General features: G+C 38.5%; 1 protein-coding gene across 1 annotated transcript in view; it reads left to right on the top strand.

The window, feature by feature from the left end:
* The window catches only part of PRKG1 (protein kinase cGMP-dependent 1), a 1,248,761-nt gene that overhangs the window by 513,753 nt on the left and 720,211 nt on the right, over positions 1-14,797 (top strand). The window contains exon 6 of the mRNA XM_044660333.1: positions 11,203-11,226. Coding sequence (XP_044516268.1) covers positions 11,203-11,226 — 24 coding nt within the window. The remainder of the gene's footprint in view (positions 1-11,202; positions 11,227-14,797) is intronic.

The raw sequence follows: 14,797 nt of genomic DNA, 5'->3' as shown, positions 1-14,797 counted from the left end.
GAGGAGAGGAGAGGAGAGAGAGAGAGAGAGAGAGAGAGAGAGAGAGAGAGAGAGAGAGAGAAGAACATCCAGTGACTCCAAGCACTCCCCTAGGGACACAATCATTCTGTCAGTCTGCTGTAGAATCTTTGACATGGTGTCACCAGGAAGCACAAAGGAAGGGTCATTGTGGAGAGAGGACTGGCAAGAAGCAGGAACCTGAGACACAAAGACCAAATGATCAATCACTAAGTCAATCAGTATTTGTTAAACACCTATCTCTATAGTCCAGACACTCAATTTTACTCTGTCTCACTCCAATGGAGCGGAATATTACAGACAGCTATGGGGTACAGAGTGCTGGACCCAGAATTAGGAAGATTGAGTTCACGTCCCACATTTCTTCATAATGTTTCTCTTTTCTGGTGCACGTCTCTCAAGTCCTCAGTGATCCATCAAATCCTTAAATGCTTCAGAATAGAGCTTGAATGAAAATTTACCTGAGATAAATCTACTTGTGGGCAACAAGCAGGTCCTTTGGTCATGGGAATAATTGCCTCCAAATTTTTCAGCTCTGTAAATTCAGATTTTGTATGTGGTTTTCTTAAAGAGAAGGCTATTCCTATTCATAAATTTACTGAAAAATCCATGCAAGCATTGGTTGACAATTCATGTATTATGAAGTGGGTTATTAACTATGGTTGAGGTGAAAGCTTTCTCATATCTAGCATCAAGAGATCTGAGTTCAAATCACTACTCTTCCATGAAATTGCTTTATAAGAATAGTCAATTTGCCAAATCACAGTTTCCTTGTTTGTAAAATTCTGATAATGATGCCTGAGGGCCATGCCTTTCAGGGCTAAAGGGATGTGCAAATATAGTAATGTATAGGGAGGAGGGAGAACTTTGTATGTCTTAAAGCAGTAACAAAAACCAGAATAGTTATTATCATTGTCATTATTATCTCATTCTCATTTTTTAAATGGAACAGACCTGGGAGAAATCCATATACCCCTATTATCTCTATCCCCTTAATTCTAATGCCTTGCCTTTGTTGATTATAAATTGCACCTCTTCTATCTTGTTTTTGCATAGATATTGCATATCAGCTACCACTATCACACTCTGAGCTCCAGAGCAGGGACTATTTTAATATTTTCTTTGTATCTCTCACACTGAATTCTCTGCCTGGCACCTAGTAGGCACTTAAAAATGTTTCTTGACCAGCCAAACCATTTCGAGTTAGCTATATGTGGGCTATAATTCTGACAGATAAAATGCCTTCTTTTTGTAACTAACAAGGATTGAGATGCAAAATTGCCTTCTGTAGGTTCCCCCCAAACATCTCTGAAATGGTTCTGGTGGAAGGTAACACAAGATGATAGTAATAATGGATAGGATAATAGCAATGAACATACTGAGGGCATTTCCACAGGAGTTTAAGTCCTTCCAGAAGGATTATTTTGAAAGCTTTCCAGGTAAATGGAAGATTGTCATCAGAAGAGTTAGCATTGAGAGTTAGCATTATGGGATACAAAGCATTTTGCATATTTCCTTAACTTGTTCCTTAGGATGACCCTTAGCATAGTTATTAATTTTGGACATCTATTAACATTTATTTACAGTAAAGGAAAGTTGTTGAGAGTACTATTCTTTAGTTTTAGGGATTAATTTGATATCCAGGCAGCACTAGGTAACATTTTCATGTGGGACCATGTTCTGGTTTCAGTACCGTTTATGTATTTAATTATTGAGGATTGTTTGGAGTTTGTCTTTGAATATAGGGATTTGTCATATACTTGAATATACAGGAAAGGAAGCTTCAGCTATATAATCTGGCTCAAGTCATGAAGCTTTTATTCAGGACCTACTATGTGCCCAGCACTCTAAGGATTCAAAGAAGTAAAAACAATTACTTGACCTGTAGGAGCTTACAATCTTCTTAGGGAGACAGCATATGCATAAACTAAATAATATACATATAATATATATTATATATATTAACTTAAAGGTGAGCTAATCAAAGGGATGGACTGGCATTGAAGGGGATCAGGAAATCTTCCTGTAGAAGGTAAAGTATTAGCTGAGCCTTGATGGAAGCCAAGGAATTCGGTCGGTAAAGGGAAGGAGGGGAAGAATCTCAGATATGGGGGTAAGTCAGGGAAAATAACTGGAATTGAGAGATGGAGTATTTTATATATTGAAGAGAAAGGAGGCAAATATCTTCTCTGGATTACAAAGTACAAGTGGAGAGTAGGATGGAAGAAGATTGGAAAGAAAGAAGGAGACCCTGTCTGAAGGTCTTTAAAAGGCAAACACGGGATTTTTTACCTGATCCTGGAGGCACTGGAGAACCACTGGATATTACGAATAGTGGATGAGGGAATGATATAGTTAGATCTGAACATTAGGAAGATGAGTGGAGCCTGGAGCCTGTAGAGGAAAGAGACCTGAGGCAGAGAGGTCCAACAGCAGGCTACTGCAATGGTCCAGGCTTGAGGTGATGACAGTCTGTACCAGGGCAGTTGTAGTGTCACAGGAACGAAGGGACAGAATAACACCATATGTTAAGAAGGTAAAATTCACAGGAGTTGTCAATGGATTGGATATGGGGAATGGGTGAGAGAGAGGAGTTAAGGATGACATCTGGGTTGTCATACTGGATAACTGGGTATCCTCAAAAGGAAGAGGAAAGTTAGGAAAGAGGAATCTTTTTTTTTTTTTATTTCTTTGGAGCAAGATAATGAATTCTATTTTGGACATAATGAGTTTAAGCTATCTATGGGACATTTAGTTGGAGATGCCCAGTAGGCAATTGGCTACTTGGCTGTTTTTCTAGGAATCCAGTAGATGCCAACTTTTCGCAACTTGCAATAACATTTTGTATACTTTTCAGCATTTCATTATATAAACTACATAGATCGATAAGTCTGGATTCACTAAAGAGTATTTCATGGGTTATTATTATATTTCAAATGAATGTAACACAGATAACTGTGAACAATGGGCATACGATGACTGCTGTGATAATTGACTGTATAACAATGCCATTTAACATTTTCAATTAAAGTCTGAGTAGGCAAGAAGTAAATTGTAGTTTATCTTCTGCCTGAGCCTATGTATTTTTTAAAATTTTAATATAATGCTGTGATTTAACGGCCTGACCCACGTTCACGCCAATGGGATTTTTGTATTCTACTCCCCTCCCTTGTCAATAGATTTCTGCTGTTCTGGGCAACCTCCATCACTTTGTTTCACGGTTGTTTATTTGTCTGGCTTTCCATCCTGATCGTTCATGCAACGTGTACTTATGGATATGATCCATACTGGGGAGAGAGTAATGGATGCCAGTGGTGTGTTTGCCATTGAGAATGTAGCCCAGAGAATAATTGTAAATGAGTGTGGATGTGCATCAGCCACCATCATGCTTCTCTCGTAGGAGTGTCTGACCAGCTAAGGCATCCATACGACAATGAGACAGAAATATGGGCTACAGTCTAGGTTAGCTAAAATGTTATTTTCAATTCAAATGTGGATGAAGTGCATAGAAGGATGTATACGGGTTTCAGCTAACGGTCTGCCATCTTCCTATCCATTGTTCTCTGAATTCTAAGTGCAGTGGAATTTCCCCAAGATAAACTTATAATTCAGCCACAGGAAAAATAACTCCATATTGATTCTCCTTAGACAAAGCTAGTCTTAGTGGCTTAGCAGAGCCAGAGTGGACCTCAGAGTCAGCATTCAAGTCTCACCTCTGATATTTACTGCCTGCATGATCGTAGCAAGCTCTCAATCCCAGGGTGCTTTAGGTGGCTGCCTATGTTTCAGAGAAAGTGCCAGTTTGAATTGGTGAAGGGAGTATCCTGGAAGAGCATCTTATTAAAAGAGAAAAACTCTGTTAATAAATAAATAATACATAAATCAAATAAACAAACAAACAAACAAACAAATAAATAAATGAGTGAGTAAAAATAAATAAATAAATGAAAATCTCTCAGGCAAAAGGGCTAGGGTTCTAATCCCACCTCTGACCCTAATGACAAGATGACCTTAGCCAAGTCACAATTTGCTTGAGCCTTTAGTTTCCTCATCTTTTAAATGAGGTGTTCGGGCTAGACTGTGTCTGAGATTTCTTCTCTTTGTAGATCTATGATCTTTTGTCTGCCTGCTATTGTTGAAATCACAGATATTATTTGAAAAAAATTAATCATTATATATGACAAGTTTGTGGTTTTAAAACCTATGAGCCTACAGTCACTTCACTACTTGAGTGGCCGTGTGAACTTAATGTAGGAAGCTTACTGCCCTGATACATGCCTTTCCATCCTGACTCCTTCTCCTTTGAGAAGGGCTTTAGGAATCAGGGCTTTTCACCTGGTTTGTACCATGGACCCTCTGAGCAATCTGTTAAAGACTATGAACTTCTTCTCAAAGATTTAAAATGCATAAAATAAAACATTATAAAGAAAAACATTTAGATTTTTCTCCATTGATTTTCTCTCCCCTTTCTGGATTTTCCATTTCTAGGATAACATACTTTTTTATAAAAATCATTAATGAATATTAATATTTCCTCAATCTGCCTTCCAGTAAATTATCCTCCTCCTCTAAATGGATTTCCAGTGAATCAAGGTGAGAGACAGGCTTCTTGGCATATCATTCAAGGTTCCCAACGTTCCAGGCCTCTGTGATCTATACTTGAGCAAGCAGGTGAGACAGTGGATAGAGCTCTAGGCCTTGAGTCAGGAAGACTCATCTTTGTGAGTTCAAATCCAGGCAGACGCTTACTAGTTACATGATTCTGGCCAAGCCAATTTGCTCTGTTTTCTCATCTGTAAAATGAAGTGGAGAATGAAATGGCAAAGCACTCCATTACTTTTGTCAAGGAAACCTCAAATGGGGTCACAAAGAGACAAAGAACAAGAGTGTCAGAAAAAACAACTGAACAACTAGTGATCTGTCCCACTCTTTAATAGCCAGATCTTTTCTTCTGGCCTGGCCCCTTCCTAAGGTAGTTGGCTCACTCCTCTCTTCCCCATTCTTTAAACTAGTACTATTACTTCTATTGGGAATGTCTTCTGGGCTTCTATATGCCTGTCTTTTATTTGAAGCAGCTCAAAGTCTACCTCATTTATAAAGACCCCTTGGCCTCCTCTGGCTGCCAATGATCATTCTTGATAACACTGTTCTCTCGGGGTCATTTTTTCCAGTCTCTTGTCAAAGGCCTGATTTTCAGAATGTTGGCTCTAATTCTAAAGATTATCCAAAGAAGAGATTATCAAAATCCTGGAAGGGATGCCTTCCATTCTACTAAATTGAAGCAACATTCTGGAGCTCTTTACTCTAGACAACTAAGGCTATGAGATAAAAAAAAAATTGAGACAATCCTTATGCTCAGGAAGCGTAGATTCTATGAGACCATATAAAAGAGAAGTAGATAAATAAATTTCAAATAACTCGAAGAGAAATAGCATTAACTCTTTTGTTTTTAATTTTTTAAACCGTAACTTCTGTGTACTGGCTCCTAGGTGGAAGAGTGGTAAGAGTGGGCAATGGGGATCAAGTGACTTGCCCAGGGTCACACAGCTGGGAAGTGTCTGAAGCCGGATTTGAACCTAGGATCTCCCGACTCTAGGCCTGACTCTCAACCCACTGAGCTACCCAGCTGCCCCCCAAGAGCATTAACTCTTAATGGGATCAGGAAAGGTTTCTTGAGAGCCTTCAAGGAAGTCAAAGTACAAATCTCCTATCCTTGGTGCCTCAGTTTATCTGTATCAAAAATTAAAGTCTTTTACTGAATAAGCCCAAATAGCCTTTTCCTTCTATCTAAGATCTATTAATTTGAAGAGGCAGAAGTGAGCCCCCATGAAGCTTGATGAAGGGATACCTCCCTCACCTCTCACTAAACAAACTGTTCAGAAATAGAGCATTGTCATTTGATTTAAATGTTCTGGCACGTGAGGGAAAAAACTGCTATCCTTTATCTCTCTGAAAACCTGGAACCTTTGAGATTTTGAGCAACTAGGGAGACACAGTGGTACAGGGGAAAGGAGCCAGAGGAAATGAGTTTGAATCTCCTTTCTGCCAATTACTACCTATGTGATCTTTTATGAATTATTTTCTCTCTTGCCTCTGTTTCCTCATCTGTTAAATGAGTGGGTCAGATTTGATAGTCACCAAACTCTGTGATCCTCATTCAGAAATCTTCTGAGTCTAAATTTGATATGATTAAAGGTCATGGACCAACTGGTCCCATCAGTTCCATATAATGCTAACAACATCAACCCTGGTGGTTCTCATTCTTTATCCTAGGCTTCTGTCTCATTTGTTTCATCAGACTTCTCTCATCAGTGCAGTCCAGTTTCCTAAAGAAGTTCCCATCTTTGTGCATGGCCATAGCCCAGTCTCCAGTTCTACCCTAAGTGCCAGTCTATAACCAAATTCTTAGGATCAATGCTGTCAGTCTTTTTGCTTGGGCTTATATGGCCATTCCTAAGCATTAATCCTTTATTCTTGATGAGATTAGTCTTCATTTCAGTTGATCTCTTTCCCTTATATTTCACTTGACTTTTTCCCCTAATCTGAAATCTCAAATTAACCAAAGTCAACCCTGAATTCTACTCAGAGGGCTGCATTCCCTGAACAATCACCCTCTAACCTAACATGCTACCAGGAAAGAAAAGCACTCATTTTGGCAATGTCCTGACTCATGATTGAATGGAACATAGCATTGTTGTCAAAGTGTTGGATTCAGAGTCAGGAGAACTTTATTTCACAGTCAAGTGTAGACAAATCGTTGAGCATCATTTAGCACCTCCTATGGGTCAGGTGCTATATTAAGGCACCAGGGATAAAATGAAAGGGTCACTCCTGACACTTGCTCTTTCTGTGACCCTGCACAATCCCCTTAGGGTCTTTGAGCCTCAGTTTCCTTTTTTGGTAAAAAAAAAAGAATGACATTCCCTTTAGTACCTACCTCACAGGGTTGTTGTGAAGATGAAATGGAATAATGTATCTCAAGATCTTTGTAAACTTTCAAGGGCTATATTTGTATAAAGGAAAACGTGAGTTAGAGATGTATTGCTATTTGAAGGTTTCCATATGTTGATATTATCTTTTCCAGGGAGGTAATAAGTACCTTGAGATCAGGTACCACCTCATTTCCCCAAATAGAATGAAAGCTGCAGTTTTCTTATCTATCATTTTGCCTCCATATGCTCTGTACTCAAGAGGAATATCAATAAGGAGAAAGGTCTGTATGGTCTTATGGGAAAGATCCTCAACTTGGAGTCAGCAGAGATCTGGGTTTGAATCCCTCCTCAGAAACTTATAAACTCTTTGTGATTATGGGCAAGTCATTTAACCTGCTTGAGCCTTAGTTTCCTCATTTAGAAAGTGGGCATTGCTGTGTTTCTACTACCTACCTCACAGGGTTGTTGTGAAGAAAGTGCTGTTCACATTTTCAAGTTTTAGAGAAATAGACATTGTTATAATGAGGTGGAAAGCCTGCCGAAATGTGACATGGTCTCACTATGGCTGTGTTTCTCAGGAGGCTGTGTGGTCTAGTGGGTAGTGTGCTGGATTTGGAGTCAGGAAGACCTGGGTTCAAATCTTGCCTCTGACACATACTGGCTATCAGACCATGGGTAATTAAACTTTCTGAGCCTCAAGTAACTCCTTGGGATATTTTTCCCCTAAGTCACAGAGGGGTCAATAACCCCCCCTGCTCACACCTGGAGTTTCCCACAGTACGGCTGGATCAAGTCAGACCTGGACCTGCCATCGGATCTAGTGACCCTGTCCAACTGGGAGGGGCTGACTAAGTACCCAGCAGAGAGGGCCAGGGCCTGCAGGTGACATGAACCAACACTTCTAGTTTAGTTTTCATATAAATTGAAAGTATTGGTTCATGCTGTCTATGGGCCACTTACATGCCTGGATTCCTGCCTCAGTGACCCTAGGATGGCTCAGTGGGTCAGACCTTGCTCTGCATCATGTTCTCCAGTTGACTGGAATATTTTGTGGGAGTGAATGGCTGTCCTCTCAAATGTTAGGCTGAGACAAGGTCAGCTTGTTTTTTCTCCTGTTCTTCCAGGCAAGTTTTCTAATTTGACTATTTTCTGTTATAATTAATGTGATGGAAAGTCGATCAAGAGAATCTATGATCAATTTCATGAGTCAATTTCATTTGATAAGACCACAGTGCATATCACTTTTTCCTCATGGCATATCCCTGGCTCCATGGGAATTACCCCTTCTGGCAAAGACCTATGCCCTGTAATATCATGGTTTGGGCATTCTCTTGATCAGTATCATACCATTACAAGAGTTCGTGATTTCCTTCTCTCCTAAGCTGACTCACTGGAGTTCAAGCTATGTTTCCTAAATTCAAGTTGTGGTAATCAAGTCCATGTTCATCCAATTCATTCATATATGATTGTTAAGCTTAGTCATCTCTGATTATCATGAGGTCATTCATTCACACCTTTTCATGATCCCTCCATTGATGCAGATCAGCAACCTCTTGTTGATCGATCATTTTAAGAGATTCATCTGGGTCACTGAAGGAGTTTAAATCACTTGCTTATGGTCACACAGTTGGTATGTGTCATAGACAAGACTTGAACTGTCTTCCTGATTTCAAGGCCTGCCTTCCATCCAAGATGCTACCCTCTTCCTCATGCATGATTCCCACTCATCTCATCATCATAGCCGTCATTTACTCATACTTAATTCACAATATTTAGTCATCACATTCAAATTGGAAGGGTCCTAGGAGAGTCTCTGGGTTTTACTATTGTTCATCACCATCATTTGACAAATAAAAATACTGAGTTCTAGGAAAAAGTGACTTGACCAAAGTCTTAGAAAAATAGGATTTAGATAATAAAAGGACCAAAGAACATAATCCAATCTAGCTGCTTTATTTGGACAAGTTAAACCCAGATTGTCCTAAATCACACCAGGATTAAGTAGCATAGCCATGATTCAAACTCAGGTCCTCAAATTGAAAATTCAATATTCTTTCTAACATTTTAGAGTATCTTTCAGGCTTTCATAAACTGGATCCTTAATCCTAACTTTTTGCCATTCTGAACTGGTGTCCTATTTTATTTGTCTGTAGCCATATGAAAGTGATTCTATATCCTTAATGACTTTGTTTAGCCTTCCCCAGCCTTTCCCAGTTTTTGTTAAGATTTATTAGAATTTTAATGGACATATATTTCCTTAAATATCATGATAACAATTTCTGTTTTGTTCTCAATATCTTTTCCAATGACTTCTAGCATCAAGTTGAAGGGCTGACTTATGTTTCCATCAGAAAAGAGCTTCATTTGACTACTAGAATCCTTTCCTGAGTGATAGTGGATAGTTTAGAGCCTATCATCATGCAAATATAATTTAGATTACTTTTTATCCATGATCATCCATTCGAACCATTATGTCATCATGTAATGATGTCCTACACACACACATTCACAAACTCTTGAAAGCTTTTTTCATTAGCAATAGCTTGTTTGATCTTCATAAAAGCCATGAAATATAGGTAGGGCAGCATCAACTGTTTTTTAGGAGAAAAGAAAGGAAAAAAAAGGTCAAATCAGAAAAAAAATCTAGAGCAAAACAAATATCTGAGACCTATGGTTAGAAGAAGAATGCATCAGAAACAAGTGACAAAGGATATTTTTAGACTAAAAATACAATATCGTGATTTAAAATTTTTTAAATTGCATAAACAAAATCACTGTAGCCTGAATAAAAAGACAAACTTCCCTGTGAGAAAAAAAAAACAACACTTTGTATTGAATATATCTGATAAAGAGTATAATGTCTAAGGCAGTGGTTACCAAACTTTTTTGGCCTACTGCCCCCTTTCCAGAAAAAATATTACTTAGGGCCCCCTGGAACTTATGAAACTATTTATTGAACTCAGAATAGAATGTAATACCAAAAAAAAGGGTGGCCATCACCTCTGCCCTGGATTGCTGCAGCACCCACCAGGGGGCAGTAGCACCCACTTTGTGAATCACTGGTCTAAGGCATATTAAAAAAAAAGACACAAGACCAAGAGCTATTGCCCAATAGATAAGAGGTCAAAGGATATAAATGAACAGTTTGGATGCAAATAATCATAGTACATCTTAATAAAAAAATAAATTAATAATTAATAGACAATTAAAAAAAAGTTCTGAGGTTTTACTTCCATACACCTAGCAAATTATCAAATATGTCAAATGTGATAAATGGTCAATATTGTATAGATAAGCACATTATTATGTTGTCAGTGTAATGATGAATTGGTTCTGCTGTTCTAAAGGAAAAAATGCCACTGAATAAGTAAAAGTTATTAAACTCATAAATACTGACCCAGTGTATAGCTTCAGAGTTCAAAGAAAAAAGTAAAATGTCCATTATATACGAAAATAATCATAGCAATACTTTCTGTGTTCACAATTAAGGAAAAGAGTGGGTACCTATCAGTTGGAGAATGAGTGAAGAAACTGTGCTATATGAATGCATTGGAACATTATTATGTCATGAGAAACAATAAATAAGGAATTCTAATAAACACAGGAAAAAGTCAAGGAACTAAATGCCTATGATATCTTGCATGTGGTAGGTGCTTAGTAAATATTTGTTAACTTGATTTGAGTTGAAGAAAGCCAGAACAAGGGGAAAATACACAATGATCACAGGTATGTAAATGAAAACAATAGTAAAATACATCAGAAGTAAGGATAGATGCAAATACTAGTCTTCGATCCTGAGGGTCAAGGGCATGTATTTCCCTAGGAGGTGGTGGTTACCTAAAGGTCCATAGTGTTGTATTCATCATCATATTTGGTCACTATGTCAGTTGGTTTTGCTTAAATATTTTTTTTTGTTACATGGGATAATTCTAAGGTGAGGGATATTTATTTATTTTAAAAAAATTTTATTTTGAATATTTTTCCATAGTTATATAATTCATGTCCCACCCCTGCTTTCCTTTCCCTGGGTTATACAAGTATCATTGTTCAAAACCTATTTGCATGTTATTCATATTTGCAGTGGAGTGATTCTTTAACATCAAAACCCTAATCACATCCCTATTGCACTGCATGGTTGATCATATAGTTTTCTAATGCATTTCTGCTCCCACAGTTCTTTCTCTGGATGTGGATAGTGTTCTCTCTCCTAAGTTCCTCTGAATTGTTCATTACATTGCTGCTAGTAGGAAAGTCCATTATATTCAATTGTGCCACAGTATTGTATACATCTCTGTGTACAATTTTCTCCTGGTTCTGCTCCTTTTGCTCTGCATCAATTCCTGGAGGTTGTTCTAGTTCACATAGAATTCCTCCAGTTCTTTATTTCTTTCAGCACAATAATATTCCAGGGTGAGGGATATTTAGAAGTGATAGAGGTGCAAGGAAAGTATTAGATACATTTTAAAAAGAAACAAAAACAGATGCTCCCAGAGTTTGAGTCAATTTATGTTAATATGGCTCCTATGGGGTGAATCCAGGAAAAGGACCTTGATTTACTGACCCTTTGTTTAGAGCTCTTTCCATTGAACACTGTGGCAGGTTGCCATTGTTTTTTGTGGCAGAGAAAAGTATAAAGCTTGAGCTAAGTTTGATTACTAAGTAATATTCATTTTTATTGGTAAGTAATATCCCTAAATTCACTAGATTTATGATATTAATATTTTGTATGTGACTTCCACCAGTGAAGACAAAAGCCCAGACATAACTTCTCTCGAACACCTGTTCTTCATTTTGTTTTATAATGCTGCCCAAGAGGGGCCAGTGCTCTCAGGAACTAGAGGATCGTTTGTGTTCTCTATTATCCCTTGCTGTCCTCTCCTGTCCAACCTTTGTTCTTCTCTGGTGACATATTCCCTTGGTTATACTTTTCATGCTTGTGGTCTCACCAAAGTTAACCCAAGAAGGTGTTGATGCCCACTAACCCCTGCTGTGTCTCTTTTCCTTGTCTTTTGCTTCCTCCACAGTTTTGATTCTTCAGAGAACCTGGTGTTCTGTGCTTCACAGTCATAGAACATTCCCAGAAGAACATTTAATCCTATTTGAGGAATTGCCAAGCTCTTTGCATCCTTGTTCCTGGGATCAGAGGGGCTGAAGCTGTAACATCAGCATTTGCTGAGCACCCAGAATGCAGATACTCCCTGATACCAAGGAGTTTACAGTATAGTTAAGAAAATAAGACTCACAAGTGGGAAATAATTGGTTAAAAATTCAGTCACATGTAGCTGAGTGTTGGACTCTACTGTAGTGACTATCATTATGGTGAAGGCAGATAAAAATTCTGTCAAAATTGTATATGGCTGAATGACTGTAAAAGTAATTGTTATGGACTTATTTTGTACAAAGTATGATGCTAACCATCAAAAGTACATGTGGAAAATCTATAAAAGATTTCTTGTTCTCAAGGAACTTATATTCTAGTAAAGGAAGAAAATATATGTATGAGGAGTTGCGGCTGCAAAGCAGATAGAAAGGTTCCATAATCCTTAGCAGATTATCACAGCAAAGCAGATGCTAATGGATCTTGTTTAATGTTATTTCAGCAAGTAAAATTATATGTGTACTCAAGAAGGACTTCCTGGAGGCAGTGAGCTTTGAGCTAAGCCTTGTAAGATAGAGAAGATGAGGATGTATTCCATTGCCCTATTATAAGCAGACACTTAATTCACATAACATCTTTAAGGTTTGGAAAGCACTCTATGCACATTATCTCCTCTGATGCATTACTTCCACACCCTCTTTATGATGCTACCTAGTTGGGGTGGCATCAGTAACAGAAACAGAAGCCATGAATGTTGTCTCTAGTCTTGCTAGTTCTTGGAGCAACAGATGGGCCTTTGCATTTTAACTCCTCTGGTTGTAGGTATGGTGGGTTGAGTGTTTTGGATGCCTTTACAATAGAGAGGAATAATTATAGATAATAGAGAGGTCTTCTGCTGGTCTCCCCAAAGGTTAGCAGAGCCACTTTCTCCACATGGCTTGCTTATTGGATAGACAGAAAAATGGGCAGCCACAAGTTGGATTCACAGGCCAGGAGAATCTTAAAGCAAAAGAAACACAAACTCCCTCTTCTCCTACATGTTTCTGTCAGTCTCATAGTCTATCTCTTCCAGTTCAATAAGCATTTACTTCGTGCTCAGCTCTTTCCACTGATATGTTCCAAATATTTGTAAATATGTACCTTCCTACAGCCACATATAGCATGTCTTTACAGACATGTCCATGTCCCTCTCTCACATGTAAACAAACATATTGCCTCGTTTGATAGACTCCTCCTCTGAAGAGCATGCCTTCTCTTAACATTCAAGGTATACCTTGTGGTGTCCTTTGAGAAGTGAGGATGTTTTGTTTCTCTTTGGTCCACGGTCTCTGGATCAGTTTCCCCATCTTTGAGAAACCCAACACTCAGCTTGGGGCAAACCTGCAAAAACTCAGGCCTTCGATTCTCCTAAAGCATGATGAGTCAGCTGGTTTACCTGAATCCCATATAAATCTCGCATTTGGGGGCCAGAGAGACCCACAGGGCTGGTTTTAATTTTGATGGATGACAGTCTTTCTTGCTGGCTTTCTTTCCTTAATATATGGGAGGTTGTATTTTGAGCACACAGTTATGAGATGTGAGCAGTGCTTCTCCCCCAAGAATCATCTAACTAGTCCTTTTACCTAGAAATTGGAAAGAATGTGCCCATGGTGGGCCTGGCTGAAGTGATTCATAACAAATAAGATGGATATAAAGGTAGGGGAAAGGCGATGTGATTTCTCACGTAATCTGGGAGCATCAATATCATACCGTATTTCTATTTTCATCCATCTCAATCATGCTGAGGGGTCCAAGAGCTCTGAGGACTCCTTCAGAAATCAAAGATAATTATATTTGGGAAGATACATTTCCATGAGCTTATACCTTTCTTGGAGCTCCTTTTGGGCCATACCCATTTGCAGGAAAAGATGGCAGTCTTTTTGTCACAACCCCATGAAATCAGAAGAATACTGCTTCTCAATGATGAGGTTTTTACAATTAATATATAAATAAGAAGTGTTATCAATAGCAAGATAATATGGCATACAATAATAATAGCAATAATAAGTAGCATTTTATAGTGCTTTATGGTTTATAAAGTACTTTCTCAGGCTATCTCATTTGATCCTCATGATATCCCTGGGAGACAGGTGCTAAATTTTAACCCCATTTTACAAATGAGGAAACAAAGTCATAGAGAGTTTAAGTGACCTCTCCTAGGGTCATGCAACTATTAAGTTTAAAAGGTAGGGTTTAAATTTAGGTCTTCTGAACCCCAAGTCCAGCATTCTAACCAATGTACCACACAGTTGCTCTCTTTATAATAGAGAGCCAACCTTGAAGCTGGGAAGATCTAGATTAAATTCTGCCTCTGACACACATTCTTTGGGTGACCCTAACAACTTCTTCGTGCCCCAAGCAACATTCCAAGACCATCAGTTGCAGAGAAGGTTACATGCTGCATTGATGGAGAGAATTTCCCCAAGTGATTGTACATTCTATTAAGGAAATTACAGGTTCACTTCCTGTTTCAGTCATGATGGTAAGGTATTTCTCCTTATATTCTCGGAGCTTTGGGATAGTTAGGGAGCTCAGTAGATAGAGAGCCAGGCCTGGAGATGGGAGGTTATGGGTTCAAATCTGGCCTCAGATACTTCCCAACTGTGTTAGCCTGGGCAAGTCACTTTATCTCAGTTTCCTACCCTTTATTGGTCTTCTGCTTTGGACCTCACCCCCATTATCAATTCTTAAGCAAAGGACAAAAATTTTA

This window comes from Gracilinanus agilis, chromosome 2, assembly GCF_016433145.1.
Source record: "Gracilinanus agilis isolate LMUSP501 chromosome 2, AgileGrace, whole genome shotgun sequence".
NCBI classification, from domain to species: Eukaryota; Metazoa; Chordata; class Mammalia; order Didelphimorphia; family Didelphidae; genus Gracilinanus; species Gracilinanus agilis.
This window is presented reverse-complemented; position numbering and strand designations above follow the sequence as displayed.